Genomic DNA, 18,900 nt, shown 5'->3' on the forward strand with positions numbered 1-18,900 from the left:
TCAGGTTTTTGTATTTCGATTCTACATCTATAAGTCAGATTATGCAGCATGTGTGATTTGTTCATTTAGTATAATGCCTTCGAGGCCCATCTAATGTTGATGCTAATGGCAAGATTTCATTCTTTTTATGGCTGAGTAATATTCCATTATACACTTGTGTATGTATGATATCTTTATCCATTCATCTTTCATTGGACACCTAGGTTGTTTCCATATATTGGCTATTGTAAATAAGGCTGCAATGACATAACCCTGCAATGGGGTGCATGTGCTTTTTCGAATTAGTGTGTTTGTTTTCTTTGGATAAATACCCACAAGTGGAATTGCTGAATCATAGAATAGTTCTATTTTAATTATTTTAGTAACCTCCATTCTGTTTTCCATACTGGCTGCACCAGTTTACAGTCCCACCAACAGTGTGCAAAGCTTCCCTTTTTTCCATCTTAGCCAACACTTGTAATTTTTTGTTTTTTTTTTATAATACCCATAGAATATACAATTTTGAGAGTTTTGGGATTGATTCCTTTCATAGTTACAAGGCATTAAGATATATAGCATATTTTTATATTAATTAAAAGCTGTTTTCACATTCTGATTCAATAGGATTGTATTTAGTGGTATGCACCAAAACAAGGTAGATCATCTTAGAGAACAATTCACAAAATGATTTACTTAGCTGTTAATTTCAAAATTAGATGAGGTCATAATTAGTGTGGCACAGTAATAGTAGCTAACATTTCTCGAGTTGTTGCTACAGTTCACATGCATTACCTATTTTAATCCTCACAAGCACTCAGATACAGGTAATATTATCCTCATCCTACCAGATGAGGAAGCTAAAGCTTAGAGGTGTTAAAGAACTTGCCCAAGGTCTTGAAACTTTAGGAAGTTGCAGAACCAGACTTTAAAGCAAGATCTGTCTTCCCCCAGAGCCCATGCTTAACCAGCTAAAGCAAGATTGCTCTGTAGTTGCTTCCCCAAACAGCTACAAGTTAGGAGTTACTGCTTTAGTGGAGAGAGGGTGTCAGGATAAAGTAATGAGGCCAAAGTGAAAATTTGCATGCTTTTCATTCTCTGTATTGTGCAGTCATCTCTAAATTAAGACTTATGAAATTATCATTTCTAAACATCCAAAAAGGTCTCAGCATTGGCTGAACATACATAAAAGAGTGATGTATGTTTATCGATAGACAGTTTTTTAAAATTTTCTTTTTAAAATGATAATCACATGGTTCCAAAATTAGATTATATAAACAAATAGACATTGAAAACTTGAACTCCCAGTCTCTTCCAGAGCCTACTCTGCTTCTCCATTCCACCCTGAACCCCTATGTTATTTGTTTTTGTTTCTTGTTTATCCAACTACTGTTTACACAGAAGTGAACAAAAAGAAAAAATATGTTTCTCTCTTTCAAAGGTGTAGTTTCTACAAATAGAATCTTTTTATCTCTCTCTGCTTCAGTTTTTAAATATATTTTATTGATTATGCTATTACAGTTGTCCCATTTCTCCTCTTTCATTACCCTCCACCCTGCACACCCTCTCCCACCCACATTCCTCCCTTTACTTCATGTCCATGTGTCATAAGTTCTTTAGCTTCTACATTTCCCACACTATTTTTGGCCTCCCCCTTGTCTATTTTCTACCTACCATCTATGCTACTTATTCTTTATACCTTTTCCCCCCTCTCTCTCCACCCACTCCCCTTTTGCTAACTCTCCATGTCATCTCCATTTCTGTGGTTCTGTTCATGTTCTAGTTGTTTGCTTAGTTTGTTTTTGTTTGGGGTGTGGTTGTTAATAATTGTGAGTTTGCTGTCATTTTACTGTACATGTTTTTTATCTTCTTTTTCTTAGATAAGTCCCTTTAACATTTCATAAAATAAGGGCTTAGTGATGATGAACTCCTTGAACTTGACCTTATCTGAGAAGCACTTTATCTGCCCTTCCATTGTAAATGAAAGCTTTGCTGGATTGAGTAATCTTGGATGTAGGTCCTTGCCTTTCATGACTTGGAATACTTCTTTCCAGCCCCTTCTTGCCTGTAAGGTCTCTTTTGAGAAATCCACTGACAGTGTGATGGGAACTCCTTTGTAGGTGATTGCCCCTTATCTCTTGTTGCTTCTAGAATTCTCTCCTTCATTTTAATCTTGGCTAATGTAAATATGATGTGCCTTGGTGTGTTCCTCCTTGGGTCCAACTTCTTTGGGACTCTCTGAGCTTCCTGGATTTCCTGGAAGTTTACTCCCTTTGCCACACTGGGGAAGTTCTCCTTTATTATTTGTTCAAATAAGTGTTCCACTTGTTGCTCTTCCTCTTCCCCCTCTGGTACCCCTGTAATTCGGATGTTGGAATGTTTAAAGATGTCCTGGAGGTTCCTAAGCCTCTCCTCAGTTTTTTGAATTCTTGCTTCTTCATTCTTTTCTGTTTGGTCATTTCTTTCTTCCTTCTGGTCTACTCCACTGATTTGAGTCCCAGTTTTCCTTCTCATCACTATTTGTTCCCTTCACATTTTCCTTTATTTTATATAGGGTAGTTTTCATTTTTTCATCTAATTTGCAACCAAATTCAGCCAGTTCTGTGAGCATCCTGATCACCAGTGTTTTGAACTGTGCATCTGATAGATTGGCTATCTCTTCTTCGCTTAGTTGTATTTGCTGTGGAGCTTTGATCTGTTCTGTTTGGGCCATTTTTTTTTTGTCTTGCTGTGCCTGTTGTGTAGTGAGGGGTGGAGCCTTAGGTGTTCACAGGAGTGGGGCAACCCAGTTGCAAGATTGTGATGCTGTATGTGGGGGTGGGGTCTGAGAGGGAACAATGGCGCTTGCCCCACTCTCTGCTGAATTTCAGTCCTTTCCGCTGCTTCTTCCAAGCAAACTGGGCCTTTCTGTTGTTGATTCCTGGTGGGTGGTCTTGGGTACGTTCTAGGACCCTCTGGGTCTCTTCAATGAACTCTCCTGTGAGGCTGGGAGTCTTTCCCTGTGCCTCAACCCCCACCGGTGTTTTTAGTCAGTGTTTTGAGTCTTTATTTCCCGGTGCTGGGGCCTGGGTTGTGTGGTCTGTCTTGCTCCCCAGTTTTGCCTGGTTTGTCTGCACGTGAATGTGGGACCACCTGGTCAGCCAGTTGCCTTGCGTGCAGTGCCTTGCTTTACAATCGTCGCCTCACTGGGTCTACCTGTTGCCCCCCTGAGCCCAGGTTCGCCGGCTGCTGCCTGTGTGCCCAGGGTCTGCCGCTGCTGTCTTGTGCTCTCGGTGCCACTGCGCTTTGTGCTGCCACCTCTCTCCGCCAGGCTGCTGGACTCTGTCCCTCCTACTGGTCTGGATGATTGTGTCTTTTATCTCATTGGTTGTCCGACTTCCATACAGTTCAATTTTCTGTCAGTTCTGGTTGTTATTTTGTTTCTAAATTGTTGTTGTCCTTATTTTGGTTATATGAGGAGGCACAGTGTGTCTGCCTACGCTTCCATCTTGGCCGGAAGTCAGACGCTTCAGTTTTCAATGAGAAAAAAAAATTCTCATTACTCTCTTCCTAGTAGCTCTTCTGTATAGTTTAGTACTTTTCTTTTGGGAAGTCTAATAAAGTGGGAGCAGGAGTTTCTGTTAGAGGAAATTTTTAAAACAATTTTCTTAATTTAAATAGGTGAATTCCAGTAGATCACAGTATATTTGAAAATTATTTTAAGTAGGAAAAAATCCCCACAAAATAAACATTCCCTCAATGTTTTCTATGTTTTTATCTGATTTTGAAGGTTCGATATACACTGTGGTAGCATTCATTAAAAAACAAAACATGATCTTTCTGATGAATAGTATTCATTTTTGTAGAGTCCAATGGCTAACTTTCCTTTCTTCTTATTCATTGTAGTTGAGGCAGTCCCAGTCCTACTGCACAGACACAGAATGTCTTCAGGAATGTAAGTAACGATGGGAGGCTTGGCACTGAGGGCAGATTTAGAGGCTAGCCCTGACTGGAGTGGCTCAGTGGGTTCGGCGTCGTTACTGCAGGCCAAAAGGTTGCTGGTTTGAGCCCCAGTTAGGGCACATGCCTGGGTTGCTGGCCAGGTCCCTGGTTGGGGGCATGCGAAGTTTCTCTCCCTCCCTCTCTCCTTCTCTTCTCTTTAACAATAAATCAATTAAAATCTTAAAAGAATTATAGGCCAGATAACTGTGAATATTTCTCAGAAATCATTCTTAGAGTTTGCTGTTGAAGGAAATGGTCCTCAGTGATGCATTTCCTGCTTAGATATTTAATTATTAACTGAAAAAGTGGGGTTTTTTTTCTCTCAAAAACAAACTCTGTTTATTGAAGTTAATTATAAAAATCAGAGAGAAAAAAAAAAAAGAAAAGGAAAAACTTCCAGAATACTATAAGATAACCACTGTTGACTAACTTGGTATAATAAACACATCCAGAACTTTTTCTTGGCAAATATGCGCACTTTTGGCTGGTTGAGCTGGAACGTTGAGGCTGCCAGCACAAACCCCTTGCTCTTTACTTGGCATCTGTTTTCATCCATTGGCAGCTTTGAGAACTGAGTAAAGGAAGAAGGCATTCTTTCCCAAGGTTTGGAAGCTCTGGGAACCTGTGGAGTCATTCCTCTGGCTCTGACATTAGCATTCTCAAGAATGGGCAGTAGGGAGGTTGCTTTCTGTGTGGCTTTATGCTCAGTGGTGATAGTAAAGTGAGAATCAGAGCAGGAAGACTTGGCCATTATTTTAGGCATCTTTTTTCAGGATAGGAATAACTGGAGGGATACTTTGGAGGAACTAAATAGCATTGGAGCCATTCCAATGATATACTGTAACTCAGCTGTTAAAGAATGGAAGTTTGACATTCACAGGATATTATAGTGAGCCTGGCACAATCGAATTTCATAGACACACAAATTGGATCGCTTTGTGTGTTGTTTTTCACTTCAGCATGATGAATATATCAGTGTACATTTATCTTAAAATATTTACTCACTACATAATAATCTGTTATGGGGATGCACCAGTATTTAAATGATTCCCTTTTGTTGGACCCTTAGGTTCATGATACATTTTTTTGCTCTTAAAGCAATACTTAAATAAACATCCTTTGTATGTAAATTTTAGGGCCTTTGACATAATGCTGAATTGCACTTATTTATAGGCTAGGTGGCTTATATTTAACGTCTCTGAAGCTGAGCTCCACTTTAATATGAAACTAAAATCACAGTGAGGGACCATTACAAAAGGGCTTGTTATTGCATTATTAATTGTTATTGCAGTGTGAACTGGGTGTCCAGTAAAATTCTATAACAGAGAAATGGGAGCTGGTACTGTGCCTTGTCCAAAGTAGGCATTTTGTTGAAACATAGTCCGTTGGTACAACAGGGTAATTACGGATTATTTTATGCCTCTGGACAAGAAGGTGATGGCACTGTGCAGATGTTGTATGAAGCTGTCAGGATGATGGATGGTGGTTCCCCACTTTATGTTGCTTGTTCAGTAGCATTTATTAGTCTCTAATGTGTCCTCTGATAAGCAACTCAATTTTTTGAGTTGGCAGGTAAAGCTAAAATGTGTTCACGCAGTTGAAAATAATCTTAGTGAACTTACAGGAAAACTAGTATTTATTATATTGTGGTACTTGTGACCCTTTATCCAGCTCCACCTATAAACGGATATGCTTTTCATTTCTGAGTGAAATTTCACTTCCTTAATTTAAATATAAAGGTGAGCTTTAGATCTTGAATATTAATTTAGTCATGTTGTTACAGAACAATCCCACAGGGAGCGGGGATGAACGATGTACTATTATTACCAAATGGACCCCGGCTTCTCCTGGGGTTCCCCTGTGCTAGGTTCATCTTGCCCACCACCAGGGAATTACAGCTCTCAATGTCAGAGATTGGTGAAAAGGGAATTATTTATTCAAAAGTTATACAGACTTAAGAGTAATGACTTAATATGTTCATTACGATCCCAATATCCCTTGAAACACCCAGAAACACACACAGTCCTTCCTCCCTGCCTTTTCCCAGTAAGGGGTACTGTATCTTGGGAAAAAAAATAGAAGTCTGTGGCTCAGGTAGCCCCTGGTTCTTCCCAGTTATCTGTGCTGGGCTGGCAGGCCTCCCTTGGTTCCCAGCACCGTCAGTTGTGTCACTGCCAAGATTTGAAGTTAGTTACAAAACTGTTGCTATGCAGAACAACTCTCAATGGCCCTGCTCCATGCATCCCATCCTCCAGTTCAGACTTGTGGGGGTGAGGACATCATATATATATATATATTAATATTTCCTAAGAATATCATACACACACGCATGTGTATTTAATACTTCCTGGACCCAATTACAAATTCCTATTTGGGGGCCTCCTGGCTGCACCCTGTTACAATATTAGCCAGTTTTTCCCACCAGTTCTTCTAGGATTTGTTGGAAATGCTTTCTGAGAGCCATAGTTTTCAATGGTTTAAGCAGTTGTTTCCTCTGGATAATAGCATCACTTTTCTATATATTCTAAATTTTCTCTAGTGATTTCATGCCGTTTTCATAAAATATTAATCAGAGTTTCCCATGACTGCCTCTTCTGGTTCAGTAATTTGCTAAAATGGCTCACAGAATAGGGGAAGACAATGAACTCACTATCACTGGTTTATTATAATGGGTACAATTCAGGAGCAGCCATGCATAGGGCAAGGTAGTGGGAAGAGGGGTAGAGCTCCTCTGTTGTCTTTTGATGTGTCCTTCTCCCAGCACATTGATGTGTTCACCAGCTAGGAAACTCTCTGAATCCCCAGAGATTTAGACATTTTTTGGAGTTTCCATTATGTAGGCATGGATGATTAAATCATTGGCTGTAGGGGATTAACTAGATCTCCGGCCCTTCTCCTATCCCTGGAAGTCAGGAAATGGAGCTGAAAGTTACAACCCTTTAATCACATGGTCATACTCTGGCAACCAGCCCCAACTTAAAGCTCTGTAAGAGTCACCTGATTAGCATAAACTCAGGTTTGGTTGAAAGACATTTATTCTGAATAACAAAAGACCCTGTCACTCAGGGAATTCCAAGGGTTTTGGAGCTTTGTTCCAGGAACCAGGATGAAAACCAGGTATATATATATTTCTTATTCTGTCACAGCATCACAGTACCCATTGGGCTTGCCATGGTGTGTTGCCTATTTGAGATGAACAGGAATTTCATTACTTCATGTCATTGCAGAATCTAGTTGCAATCTGTTAACACACCTAGTTGCATCGTTCTTTATTTTGAGCTAAATTCCACTTCACTGTGATGTATACCCACAGTTTTGCTCTCTAGAAAAGTATAGAACAAGTGTGCTCACTCTTCTGAAAGACTGCCTTTTAGATAGAATTGTATGGAAACCAGCTCTATCACTAATGTCTTTTTAAGTAAATCAGCTTGCAGATGGGTAGGTGTACTGAGGATAATGTAATTACTGTACACCAGTGATTTCCAACCTTTTCATCTTATGGCACACATAAACTGATTACTAAAAATCTTCAGCACACCAAAATATGTATTTTTTTGCTGATCTGACAAAAAATTAGGTATGATTTTGATTCATTTACACTGAACAGCTGTTATTTTGGCTGTTGCCATTTTTTAATTTGACGCCTAAGAGAAAAGTGGTCAGTGTCCCAGACTAAATAGTCATGTATTGCATGTTTTTCTTTTATTATATTTTATTGATTATGCTATTACAGTTGTCCTGATTTTTACCCCTTTGCCTTCCTCCACTCAGCACCCTTGACTCCCTTAGGAAATCCCCCACCATTGTTCATGTCCATGGGTCATGTGTAGGTTCTTTAGCTACTCCATTTGCTGTACTGTACTTTACATCCCCATGGCTATTCTGTAACTACCTATTGTACTTAATCCCCTCAACTCTTCACCTGTTCTGCCCCTCCCCCTCCCACCCAGCAACCTTCCAGTAACTAACTACTTTTCTCTTGCTTCAAAGAATCTCTTTATCTTTAACCTTTGGCATTTTATTATGATACGTCTTGCAGTGGGCCTCTCTGTGTCCATTGTGTTTGGGACTCTTTGTGCTTCCTGGACTTGCATGTCTATTTTCTTTACCAAATTAGGGAAGTTTTCATTATTCTTTCAGATAGATTTCCAGTTTCTTGCTCTTTCTCTTCTCCTTCTGGTACCTCTATGGGGTGAATGTTGGACTACTTGATGTTGCCTCTTGAGCACCCCCTACTGGGGACTTGGCCCACAACCAAGGCATGTGCCCTGACTGGGAATCGAACCAGTGACCCTTTGGTTCAAAGGCATTCAATCAATCCACTGAGCCATACCAGCCAGGGCTTGATAGCCTATTTTAATAACCATCTAAAGATACTATGCTTAGAAAATCAATCTTCCGTAATTTTCATTTCTGACAATTGAGTTTTCTAATATAGTTTAGTTTAAAAATCTGTTTCATTTATTAGTTTTTTAAGCTCATGCCATGGGATAGGCACTGTGCTAGTTACTTGTTATTCTGAGTTAAATAAGATATGGCTGGCTCGAAGAGCAGGGAAAAACTGATACCTACCTACACATACCTGACTGACTTCTCTTAATAGATGCATAGACTTTGAAACATCTGGATCTGAATCCAACTTCCTTTTGCAAAAAAGATGGCCAAATTAATATCTCCTTGTTTGAGAATATCATTAAAGGGGTCTTTATCTGTATAGTGTACAACTCAGATGTTCCTTTTTTCTTAGGCTTTTTTTTTTCTTGCTGTTTCTATAATTAAATGGCAAAATTCTTTTTCCCTCCTAAAGTAGGTCGTTTTTACTGTATATCAGGTAATTTTAACCAGCGTTCTGTAGACCTCACTATTTCTGGATTGGTGGCTTTGTGGGTCCATGAATGTTCCACAATTATATCAAAATTGTTGAATGTATATACATGGATTCTTATGGTTAAGAGTCCCCTTAATTTTTATCAAATTCTCAAAGGATTCTGTTATCCCAAAATATTAAGAACAACACTATTAAAATCTTCATTTAATAGGCTTTGGCTTTTGATCATTTTATACCATTTACTATTTAGATTTTCTCACAGTGGGAAAGGGAAATTGAAAATGTTGTACTTCATAACTGTACATCTCTAGTAATACAACTTTTTCGCTTTAATAGTTTTTGAAGTTGAAATTTAAACCGAATTTTTTTACATTTATCTAACATATTAAAATCATGCTACAGTTTTTGTTGCAAATACATTTGCTTTTGCCTTTAGTACCGGGACCCTCTGGTGATAATGGCATCAGTATTACCATGATCATGATGGCCTGGATGGTTGTTGCAGTCATCTTGTTTCTACTGAGACCTCCTAATCTGAGAGGATCCAATCTAACTGGAAAGCCAACCAGTCCTCATAATGTAAGTGCTGTGGAATAGGAACCCTTTGTGGGGTGTGGCCTGGGAAGGGGAAGGAGTCTGTTTTTGGCAGAAATACCTGAATTAGAAAAAGGAAGATTTAATTCATGGAGTGAGTTTTTCCTTTGTCATGTCATCCTAGTAAATTTTGCAACCCCAAATGGCTTAGTGTTTGTGGCTTTTACATACAGAGATAAACATAGTAGCCCTCAAATAATTTTAAAATGAATTCCAGTCTCTACTCCCATGAGACATAAAAAATGATCCAGTTTATAATTTATAGCAACATTTCTCAAATCTCAGTCTGTATTCCCCAGTTCTGTCCACCTCTCAGTTGATCCCTTGCCTCTCATGCTTCCAGCTCCCTAAATTCTCTTACTAGCTACAGTTCAAATGTTTTTACTTGCATTTCATCTTCTTCCCTTGGTCCTAGCTATAAAATGTACTAGAGGCACTGAGCCTATCCGGCTAAATCCTGTTTTCCTATCAATTTCTCCCAAACTAATTTTCCCAGTTCTGCCATCACTGTCAATCAACTGAGTTGGCAAAAGCAGAGGTAGAAATCACCCGTTTTGGTAAATTTTGATAATCATTACAGCCATTATTAGCATCTTCTAAATGAAAACCATGAGGTGACTCAACATGGAGTTTTTGGTACTATCTTTAATAGAAACTCCATTAAAGGGTTCTTTTTCATCATTTTCAGAACCAGCATATATATATGTAATATGTATATGTATGTGTGTGTGTAATTTTAAAAATTTCATTTGGATATTGTCTCTTTAAAAGTATTTCTATAGCCCTGGCTGGTGTAGCTCAGTGGATTGAGCATGGGCTGCAAACCAAAGGGTCACCAGTTTGATTCCCAGTCAGGGCACATGCCTGGGTTGTGGGCCAGGTCCCCTGTGGGATCCATATGAGAGGCAACCACACATTGATGTTTCTCCCCTCCTTTCCCCTCTCCCTAAAAATAAACAAACAAACAAACAAATAAAAGACTTCCTTAAAAAAAAGTAATTCCATTGGATTCATTCATTGAACACCAGATTATCCCACTAATTCCCTTCTTCAGCCTTCACCATGTGGAATTCTTAAAACTGCTTTTCCCTCAATCTTGTGTTGTTAATATAAGAAAGAAGTTCAGTTAAACAATTCCTTTTTTTTTTTTGGAAAAGTACTTCATTCTTTTATTTTTTTAGCTTTATTGACATATGATTGCATAGAACATTGTGTAAGTTTAACGTGTATAAAGTGTTGATTTGATTCAGTTAAACAATTCTTATGTAAGAGAAAGCAAATGTGCAATGTGAATTTGTCCTTGCTTTGGTTTTTAGAACTTAGATATGCAGCATGCTGACTTTAAGAAAGAAGGCTTCATTAGCAGTATATTAAAAGGCCTTAAATTTATTTTTTTTAGATTTTTATTTTATTTTCAGAAAGAAGGGAAGGCAAGAGAGTAGGAGAGAAACATTGATGTGAGAGAAAAACCTCTATTGGTTACAAGCCTAACTGGTTTGATGTTTCAAAAAGAGAAACATCAGTTGGTTGCCTCTCGTATGCCCCCACCTGGGGACCTAGCCTGCAACCCAGGCATCTGCCCTGACTGGGATTCAAACTGGCCACCCTTTGATTCACAGGCCAGTGCACAGGCCACTGAGCCACACCAGCCAGGGCTATTTTTTTTCTTGGAGAAGAGATTATCCATTAAACAGCTTGTATATTGTCTAAATAAAGTGCTTTTTTCTTACTTTCTATATACAGTCTTATTTCCTATCAAAGAGCCATCTCCTTATGGTTTAGAGCTAAAGAAATCCAACTTAATTTAATAAGCTAATTTAGAAGCCATTAAAAGTGTCAAATGCAAGATTATAATCCCCTGAATCTTATTTCATTATTAGGAATAGTGGCTTCACTGCCCTAAGAATAAGCAAGAAACATATTGCCTAATTCCAAATAGAAACATTGATCACCTTCTACCAGGGCCTCATACACCATGTCAGAGTCAATAAATGGAACCTTCCTGAAGATTCTCCAAGTGCCGATCTCTCCTTTACAGTTTAGATGCTTTGTATTGAAAGTAACAAAATCAACTCAACCTGGTTTAAATAAGTGCCTTATTGGTTTACACATGAGAAAATCCAGAGCTAGGGTCACTGTTCAGAACGTTTCAGAGTCAACAAGGACACAGTTTCTTTCACCACACCATCAGCTTCATTCCATGATGGGCTCCCCTTGTAGCCACTAGATGGCCGCCAACAGCATCTGGAGCAACACGAGTCCTCATTGGCATCCCGCAGTGAGAAACAAGTCTCCAGCCTCACTTCGTACTGTTCCCAATCCATCACCTTAACAAGAGGGATGAGACTACCTTTATTGGTTTTAAATATCACCTCTGGAGCTGTTAGGGAGAGCTATTTTATCCAAAATATGTCACTGTTACTCAATTTTCCTTTCTTCCATACTGCAGGGAAGAATGAGACAAACACTGGTGAATCCACGTTAAGCTAGTGTTCCCTTGTGAAAAAAACATGAAAAGTTCAAATAAGGATATGATTTGGGACGAGAGGGTAGGGGTATTGCTACTCAGTTCTTACTATATGCGTTAGATTGGTTGCACTGGTGTTTAAGAATTCAACTCCATGATTTCTTTCTAATACAGGGACAAGATCCACCAGCCCCTCCTGTGGACTAATTTTGTGATATGTGAAGTGAAAATAGTTAACACCTTGCACGACCAAATGAACGAAGATGACCAGAGTACTCTTAACCCCATTAGAACTATTCTTTCTTTTCCATCTGCAATATAGGATGGTACTGTTTCCATGAGCTTTTAGAATTTTGACTTGCAAGCTTATTTTTTTGCTTCCTGTGTTATTACCATTCCCATTCACAGTATATTTGAGATAATGATTGTATTTTAAAAAGTTACATGGGTTATTTTGGTTATCATAAACTCAAACATTCCACTTATTTTATTTGTAATGGTGAGCACAGTTTTGGTGATGATTTCTGGCCTGATTGAAGGAATTTGTGATCTCTGCATTTAAATATTTGAAATAGTTTTGATAGGCTTTGAAGTTCATTTTTCCATAACGTATTTATAAAGTTATTTAGGGTTGTCTGAAATTGTATGAAAGAAAACTAGAACCAGACTATTTCTACTTACCTTGGTAGTTTATTTGTGCTCAGCAGTTCTTGGGACTGTGGCAACCTTTGGAATATTTTACAAGTTACACCCAAATCTGTATCATCCACTATAAGTGGCTTATGTGACCAGAAAAGGAGAAGAAATGAAATAATTGTTTACTAAGGTTTTTATTCCCATAAAATGTCTAATATTAAGAAAACTTTAAATAAAAATGATTTAAATATGGTGGATGACTTATAGTCCATTATGTAATATTTGAAACCATTGTATACTAAATAGCGTTATGAGATTCACGAAAGGAGTTCATTTTTCTTACCTTTGCTAGGTATAATCTATACAGTAATAATTTAATCAGTAATTTATTTTTAAAATGGGTGCCTCTCAGAAAGCTTCCTTTCTGTCTAAGTAATTCCCTGTTAAAACTTGTAAGGCTAGCTATGGATTGGGGGTCTGTTTGCTTACTGACCTTTGAATGCTACTTACTAATTTACTCTTTTTTTTTGAAGAAAAGTATTGGAGTATTTACTTCAAAGTAAATGCTTTGTATTGGAGTATTATTATTCTTCTGACTTTAAAAAATATTTAATGGATTCTTGGTTTACCCCAAAAGGAGGGAAATGAGAAATAATCAAGGATCTTTTTCTTACCCTATATGTTTCCTTCTTGTTTGGTAGCAGGTGGATTGGGTTGTGGAGGAGCATCAATGTAGGTGAAATTCTGAACTGTATAGAAAGTGAAATTTTGCATTGTTTTGGTCAGTTTGAAAGCAAATGAATACAAATGGCATTTTAAAAAGTCTACATAACCTATGTGGTATAGATTTTTTTCCTAGCAAGCAATTGCAGATGATTTATGAGGGCTAGAAGATATTTTTCTATCAGTATAAGAATTTTTTTCCCCTATCCCTGTCTAGCTTTTCACTGTATCCATCTGAGAAATTACCTGTACAAATTGAATAAACTTCCCTATATCATTATACTGCTTAATAGAGTCTCTGATACAGTTGTGTGATGCTCTTAGGATATTTTCCCCCTTTATCATCATTGTATTCTGGGTCATAAACCTTGTAAGAGTTTCATTTCATTATATAATCCCATATCGACTGCTTGCATTCCTCCTGTGCATCTTGGCTTTGTGCTCAACTTCTCGAAAAAAAAATAGAATCTATTCTTAATTATTTGTGCTAATCAGGGTATTATAACACAGGTAAATCAAATCCCAGATAAATAAATACCATAAGGTTTTTCCTCTTGCTGTGGCCTACTGGAAGCCTGCCCAGCTCTATAGCTTTTAAGATACTTACAGCAGAAAGGGTAGGAATGGCATAAGGTGGAGCTAAATGCCTGTAAACATTCCTATTTCTGCCCTTGCCCCCTGAACTTTAAATACTTGCGCATATATCCCGAAGTCTGTCCTCTAAACTGCTAGAAGGGCAGTCTCTGGCGGAGATCCTGATACATTCACTGAATCAGCCGCTCACAAGTAATTGAGATCTGGCTTTGGTGGAAGACGAGCCTGTGACAGGGAAACAGTGTGCAGTGTTAGAAAGATACCTGGAAATCCGGATTTCTGTTCCTGGTTCCTCATTTCTGTCACACACATTTAATTGACATTACATTTAGAAGATTAACCTTTTCCTATGTGGATCATCTATTTAACTAATAACAAGTTTTTAGTGGATTATTTAATACTGGGTTTGTTTGGATTATTTTTGCTTGTAAAATTTCTTTGCAGCCCTGAAAAGGATAGTGTACAGCTGCATATAAAATACTCCTGTTAACCTTATTGGTAATTTATATTCTTCTTAATTTCGTAAGCTTCTACCTGTGGCCTTTTTACTGAGTACACTCTTATTCATTACTTGTAAACATTAACCTGAACTATGGCTACAATCATTTTTAAGTAATGTGGGAAAAAAAGGAAGATAAATCTTCACACTTTAATCACCATGGGCTCTTAAACATTCCACAAATGCTATTAAGAATTTACTTTGTTTTACAGTCATTTAATGTTCTTTTATGCAAAATAGTGGTTTTTTTGCCTTTCATATGGAAAAGGTTAACATTGGAACTGTGTATAGTAAAAGATTTTACTATGTATCTATCTAGGCACTAGCCCATGATCAGCAAGTCATATTTTAAACAACTTGGAGATTTTCTGAAATAACTATTAAGTTCAGCAATTCTGTAGTTACTTTTAGTGTCTTTGTGGTATGTGATGTGATAGTGTTTATGGAATTACCAAATTCTTACATTTTCAAAGGAACCTTGGAAATATATCACTCTGAATGAAAGTCTGTCTAAAATTTGACCAGCTTGGTTTAAGATACAAAACAACAACTTGAAGGAGAAATAGGAGTTTACAGTTAATGGGTGAAATTTTTGTTGTTCAAATAGTAGGTTTAGTTTTAACATCATAATATTTCTGAATGAAAAAATCATGTATTTGTTATCATGTCTGATTACTTTGTTAAAAGGAAAAGTGGTCACGTGCTATACTAAATGTTAATTGCTGTTTTCAAATGGTTAATCATGCCAAACAAATCATGTCTGTGCCATCCAGGGTTTATTGTCATCTTTTACTGAGTACTTGGATTGGGATAAAGGGCTTGTACTATGCACTTTTTATTAATGAATAAATAGAAACTGTTAGTAACACTCAATGTTTTCTGTTTGGCTTTTCTGGGAAGAGAAGCAAGTATCTTGCTTAGTAAAATGTTAACATCTTTATCAAACAGCTTCTTTGTAAGACACTTTACCCTTCCCTGAAGATTTTCCTAAGAGAGAATATTTATAAGAAAAATATTTATATAATAGTTGTATGTGTCTTTACAATTAATCCAGCAAGTATAATTTTGTGGTTACAACATACAGAACAGATGTAACTCTACTGTCAGAGTCTATACCCCCCATAGACGGGTTAAGATTCTTAGCCTTCATTTTTATCTAACAACCTTAAAGACTACATTTTACTGTTTTGTCTCACGTTGCACTGTTACCATTTACTTTCCCAGTTTCACTAGCAACAGCCTATTTGAAACTGCAGTCTGAAGCTTCAAGCATGAGTCTGTTAGTCATTGCTGCATCAGAAAACACAAGGCTTAAGAAAATAAATCTTGGGCTAAGTAATGTTGAAAATTATAGACTGGGTGATGAACACACAACATAATATGTAGATGATGTATTACAGAATTGTACCCCTGAAACCTATATAATTTTATTAACCAATGTCCCCTAATAAATTCAATTAAAAAAAGAAAATTATAGTTTCTCCATTGAAGAATAGATTGGGCTGATAATTTTCTCCCTCCACAACATCCAAGGTATTTGCCACTGTCACAATACCTTAAGAACTTAAGTCACACAGTTGTAAACCGATAATGCTACAGAATGGACCTGGGGGCTATGGGGTCCCTCTGTCACTGTGGATTCTTAGTCCACCGCCATGGAATTGGAATTATTGTTTTCAATACCAGAGTTTGGTGAAAAGGAAAGGAACTATTTATTTAAAAGTTATATAGAGTAATGACAATGTCTTCTTTAAAATTACAACGTCCCTTTAAACACCCACAAACACACACAGTTTTTTCTTTCTCCTTTGCACTGGCAGGCTAGTTTTGGGTACCTTATCTCAGGAAAAAAAAATAGAAGTCTGCAGCTCATTTCTCCCAGTTCCTCTCAGTGATCCGTGCTTGGCTGGCAAGTCTCTTGCAGTTCCAGAGACACATCAGCTGTGTCTCTGGAATCTCCACTTCTTAATGCAAGACCAAGTGGCACCTTCTCAAGGCCCACCGGCAAGAGCCCTTTTACTCCTTTCCTTCCTGCACTGTCTCTTCTGCATTTTTCCAAGCTGCTAAGAGAGAGCTCTGCATGGATGCTATATCTTGCTTTCCATGCTTTCTGAGCTGTGTGGTTCCAACCCACATGGCTGCTGCACCTGTTACAGAACACAGGTGGCCAAGGACGGTATACTGTTAAAAAAGGACCCTTTACTGGGTTCGATTGTCCGTTGCCAATAGGAAAGACATCTTTCAATGCCAGAGATTTGTGGAAAGGAAAGGAAATGTTTATTTAATGCTATACAGACTTAATGTAGTGACCTAATGTCTTCATTTAAAATACCAAAGTCTTTAGGGTACTCACAGATGCACACAGTGCTTCGTTATCCCCCTGCCCTAATTGGAGGTACCGTAACTCAGGAAAAGAAGCAAACGTCCGTGTTTCAGGCTGCTGGCATTGTCAGCTGTGTCACTGTCCAGGCAGGATCTCTAATTAATCCAAAGCCATGTGGCACCTTCTCATGGTCTACTGGCAAGAGTTCTTTGTACCCATTTTCCAGGCAAAGTCTCTCCTGCTTTCCAGGCCACGTGGCCAAAGGGAGCACCCCAAAGTTGTGTAGTCCTCTTCTACCAAAGCAATTACCTCTGAATTGCTCTCCCCACATTAACTCTTTTTATTCCAAAACCACATGGTTCTTTCCTCCACCAGAGCTCCGGGGAAGGTGGGGTCACCACTTTGCCAAAGCCGAGTAGCAGTTCTCTGCTAAAGCCGCATGGTGGTTCCCCCTACTAAAACTGCAGGGGGCCCCACTCTGGTGACGCCTCGTGGCTCACCCTCCAATGGCTGCAATGTCTGGCTTTAAATCCCTGGCCAGTCTTCCTCTGTACCCCCATTTCTGACTCCTCCTTCGATCGGTTATACCTGCCAGCATTCTTGTATTATTCCAACTTTACCAGGCTGCCATCATGAGTCTGGGCAGGTAGGGCCCCATGTCATGGAGCCAATCTCCAAGCTCCCACGCAGGCACTGTAACTCGGGACCTGCCCCCCAGTTACATATTGTGGGGCAGTGACTTCCATCCCCATGGCTCCATGCATGGGCCACAGCTATTTAACGTATCTAAGCGACCAGCCAAAGGCTATAGGTATGTTAAATGACCATGCCATGGATTAGCTGCAAGGCTGTGGCTGTACAAAACAGCCCTGCATGTTCCTGCTCCATGTGTCCCTTCTCCCAACTCACACCTGTGGGGGAAGGGGTGAGGACATCTTATATGTCTCTCCAATATTTCCTAGACACCCTGAGTTCTGGACCCCATTCCAAATTTCTTTTGCCCTCCCCCCCCACTTGGCTGCACCCTGTATCATGCCTGAGTTTAAATCCCAGCATGAATCTTTCTCTGAAAACCCATTTCCGACTCTACCCACAATTGGCTATACCTACCTAGCAGAACTCCTATGTTTTTTCAGCCTTTGTGGGCTGCCATAGTTAGTACAGACAGGCGTGGCCCCATGGTGTGGAGTGGACCATCTCCAAGCTATCATGCAGGTGCTGTAACCAGGGGGAGGTGCCTCCCAGTTCCATTATGGGTCGAAATCACTCCTTGCTCCCTGGATTAAAGCATGGCTATAGCTACTTAACATCTATGAAGCTAGCCAGCAGTTATAGATGTAAAATAAACACTTTTGCATATCAAGTATGAAGCTGGCCAACTGTTGATATGCAAAACAACTCTCAGTGGCCCTGCTCCATGCTTCCCATCTCCCCCCACCACCCCATTCAAACTTGTGGGGGGGAGAATATCCTATATATTTCCTGGACACCCCGAGTTCTGGACCCCACTGCAAATCTCTCTTTTTGAGGGGGGATCCCTGGCTGCACCCTGTTACACTTTACTGAATAATCTTGTAAATGTTATCCAGTATCCCTTAAAAAATTGAGTAGTATTGCATAATACTCAAGTTGCTTTTAAAAGAATCAAGGTCATAATTTATCTGGCATCTTCTGTTTGGAATTCAGAACATTCCAACATAGGCCAAAATGTTTTCTGCTTCTAACTCTCAATTTCAGTTTTAACAAAAATAAGTATAAAATGAGGAAAGATAGATTTGAGTTGTCTTGGTTTATCACTACAGGGGATATCCCCCCAAACTAGAATTCAGTTTATCCTTTTGTTTGGCACACAGGGTAATTTTACCCCTGGGGAATAGATACATACAGTGAGGTTTTGTTTGGGTGAAAGGTAAGCCTTTCTTTTGAAAAAAGGATTGTTCTCAGGCAGATCACTTTTGGGAAGGGGACCCATAGAAGTTAAGGAGCTGGAAACTGGTTCCCTTAAATATATCTTCACAAATTATTGTCAGAATCCAGAACGGTGTGGCAGGGAAGGGCAGGGGGTGGGGGCCAGCATTACCAAAGTCTTACTGCTTTTATTACCCTATTATATCTCAAATTGGTTCACCCCTCTTCATTTCCATGGCTACTGTCTTGGACATGCTAGTTCTAATTCTGGGTAGAATTACCTATGAATTGCTCTCCCCACATTTACTCTTTTTATTCCTCTAACCACCCTCTTCATTTCCCCTAGTTCACAGGTGGCAAACACAAGGCTC

At 38.9% G+C, this 18,900-nt stretch overlaps 1 protein-coding gene across 12 annotated transcripts in view; it reads left to right on the plus strand.

Annotated features, from left to right (window-relative positions):
• The window catches only part of SMIM14 (small integral membrane protein 14), a 66,161-nt gene extending 50,990 nt beyond the window's left edge, over positions 1 to 15,171 (plus strand). For all 12 annotated transcript variants that reach the window (XM_053672331.1, XM_053672332.1, XM_053672333.1 and 9 more), the window contains 3 exons: positions 3,862 to 3,910; positions 9,222 to 9,364; positions 12,021 to 15,171. In XM_053672331.1, the coding sequence (XP_053528306.1) occupies positions 3,862 to 3,910; positions 9,222 to 9,364; positions 12,021 to 12,053 (225 nt within the window). In that variant the 3' untranslated portion in view covers positions 12,054 to 15,171. The remainder of the gene's footprint in view (positions 1 to 3,861; positions 3,911 to 9,221; positions 9,365 to 12,020) is intronic.
• Positions 15,172 to 18,900: the final 3,729 nt, after the last annotated feature.

Source organism: Artibeus jamaicensis, unplaced genomic scaffold (genome assembly GCF_021234435.1).
Source record: "Artibeus jamaicensis isolate MK-2021 breed Jamaican fruit bat unplaced genomic scaffold, CSHL_Jam_final contig_76, whole genome shotgun sequence".
NCBI lineage: Eukaryota > Metazoa > Chordata > Mammalia > Chiroptera > Phyllostomidae > Artibeus > Artibeus jamaicensis.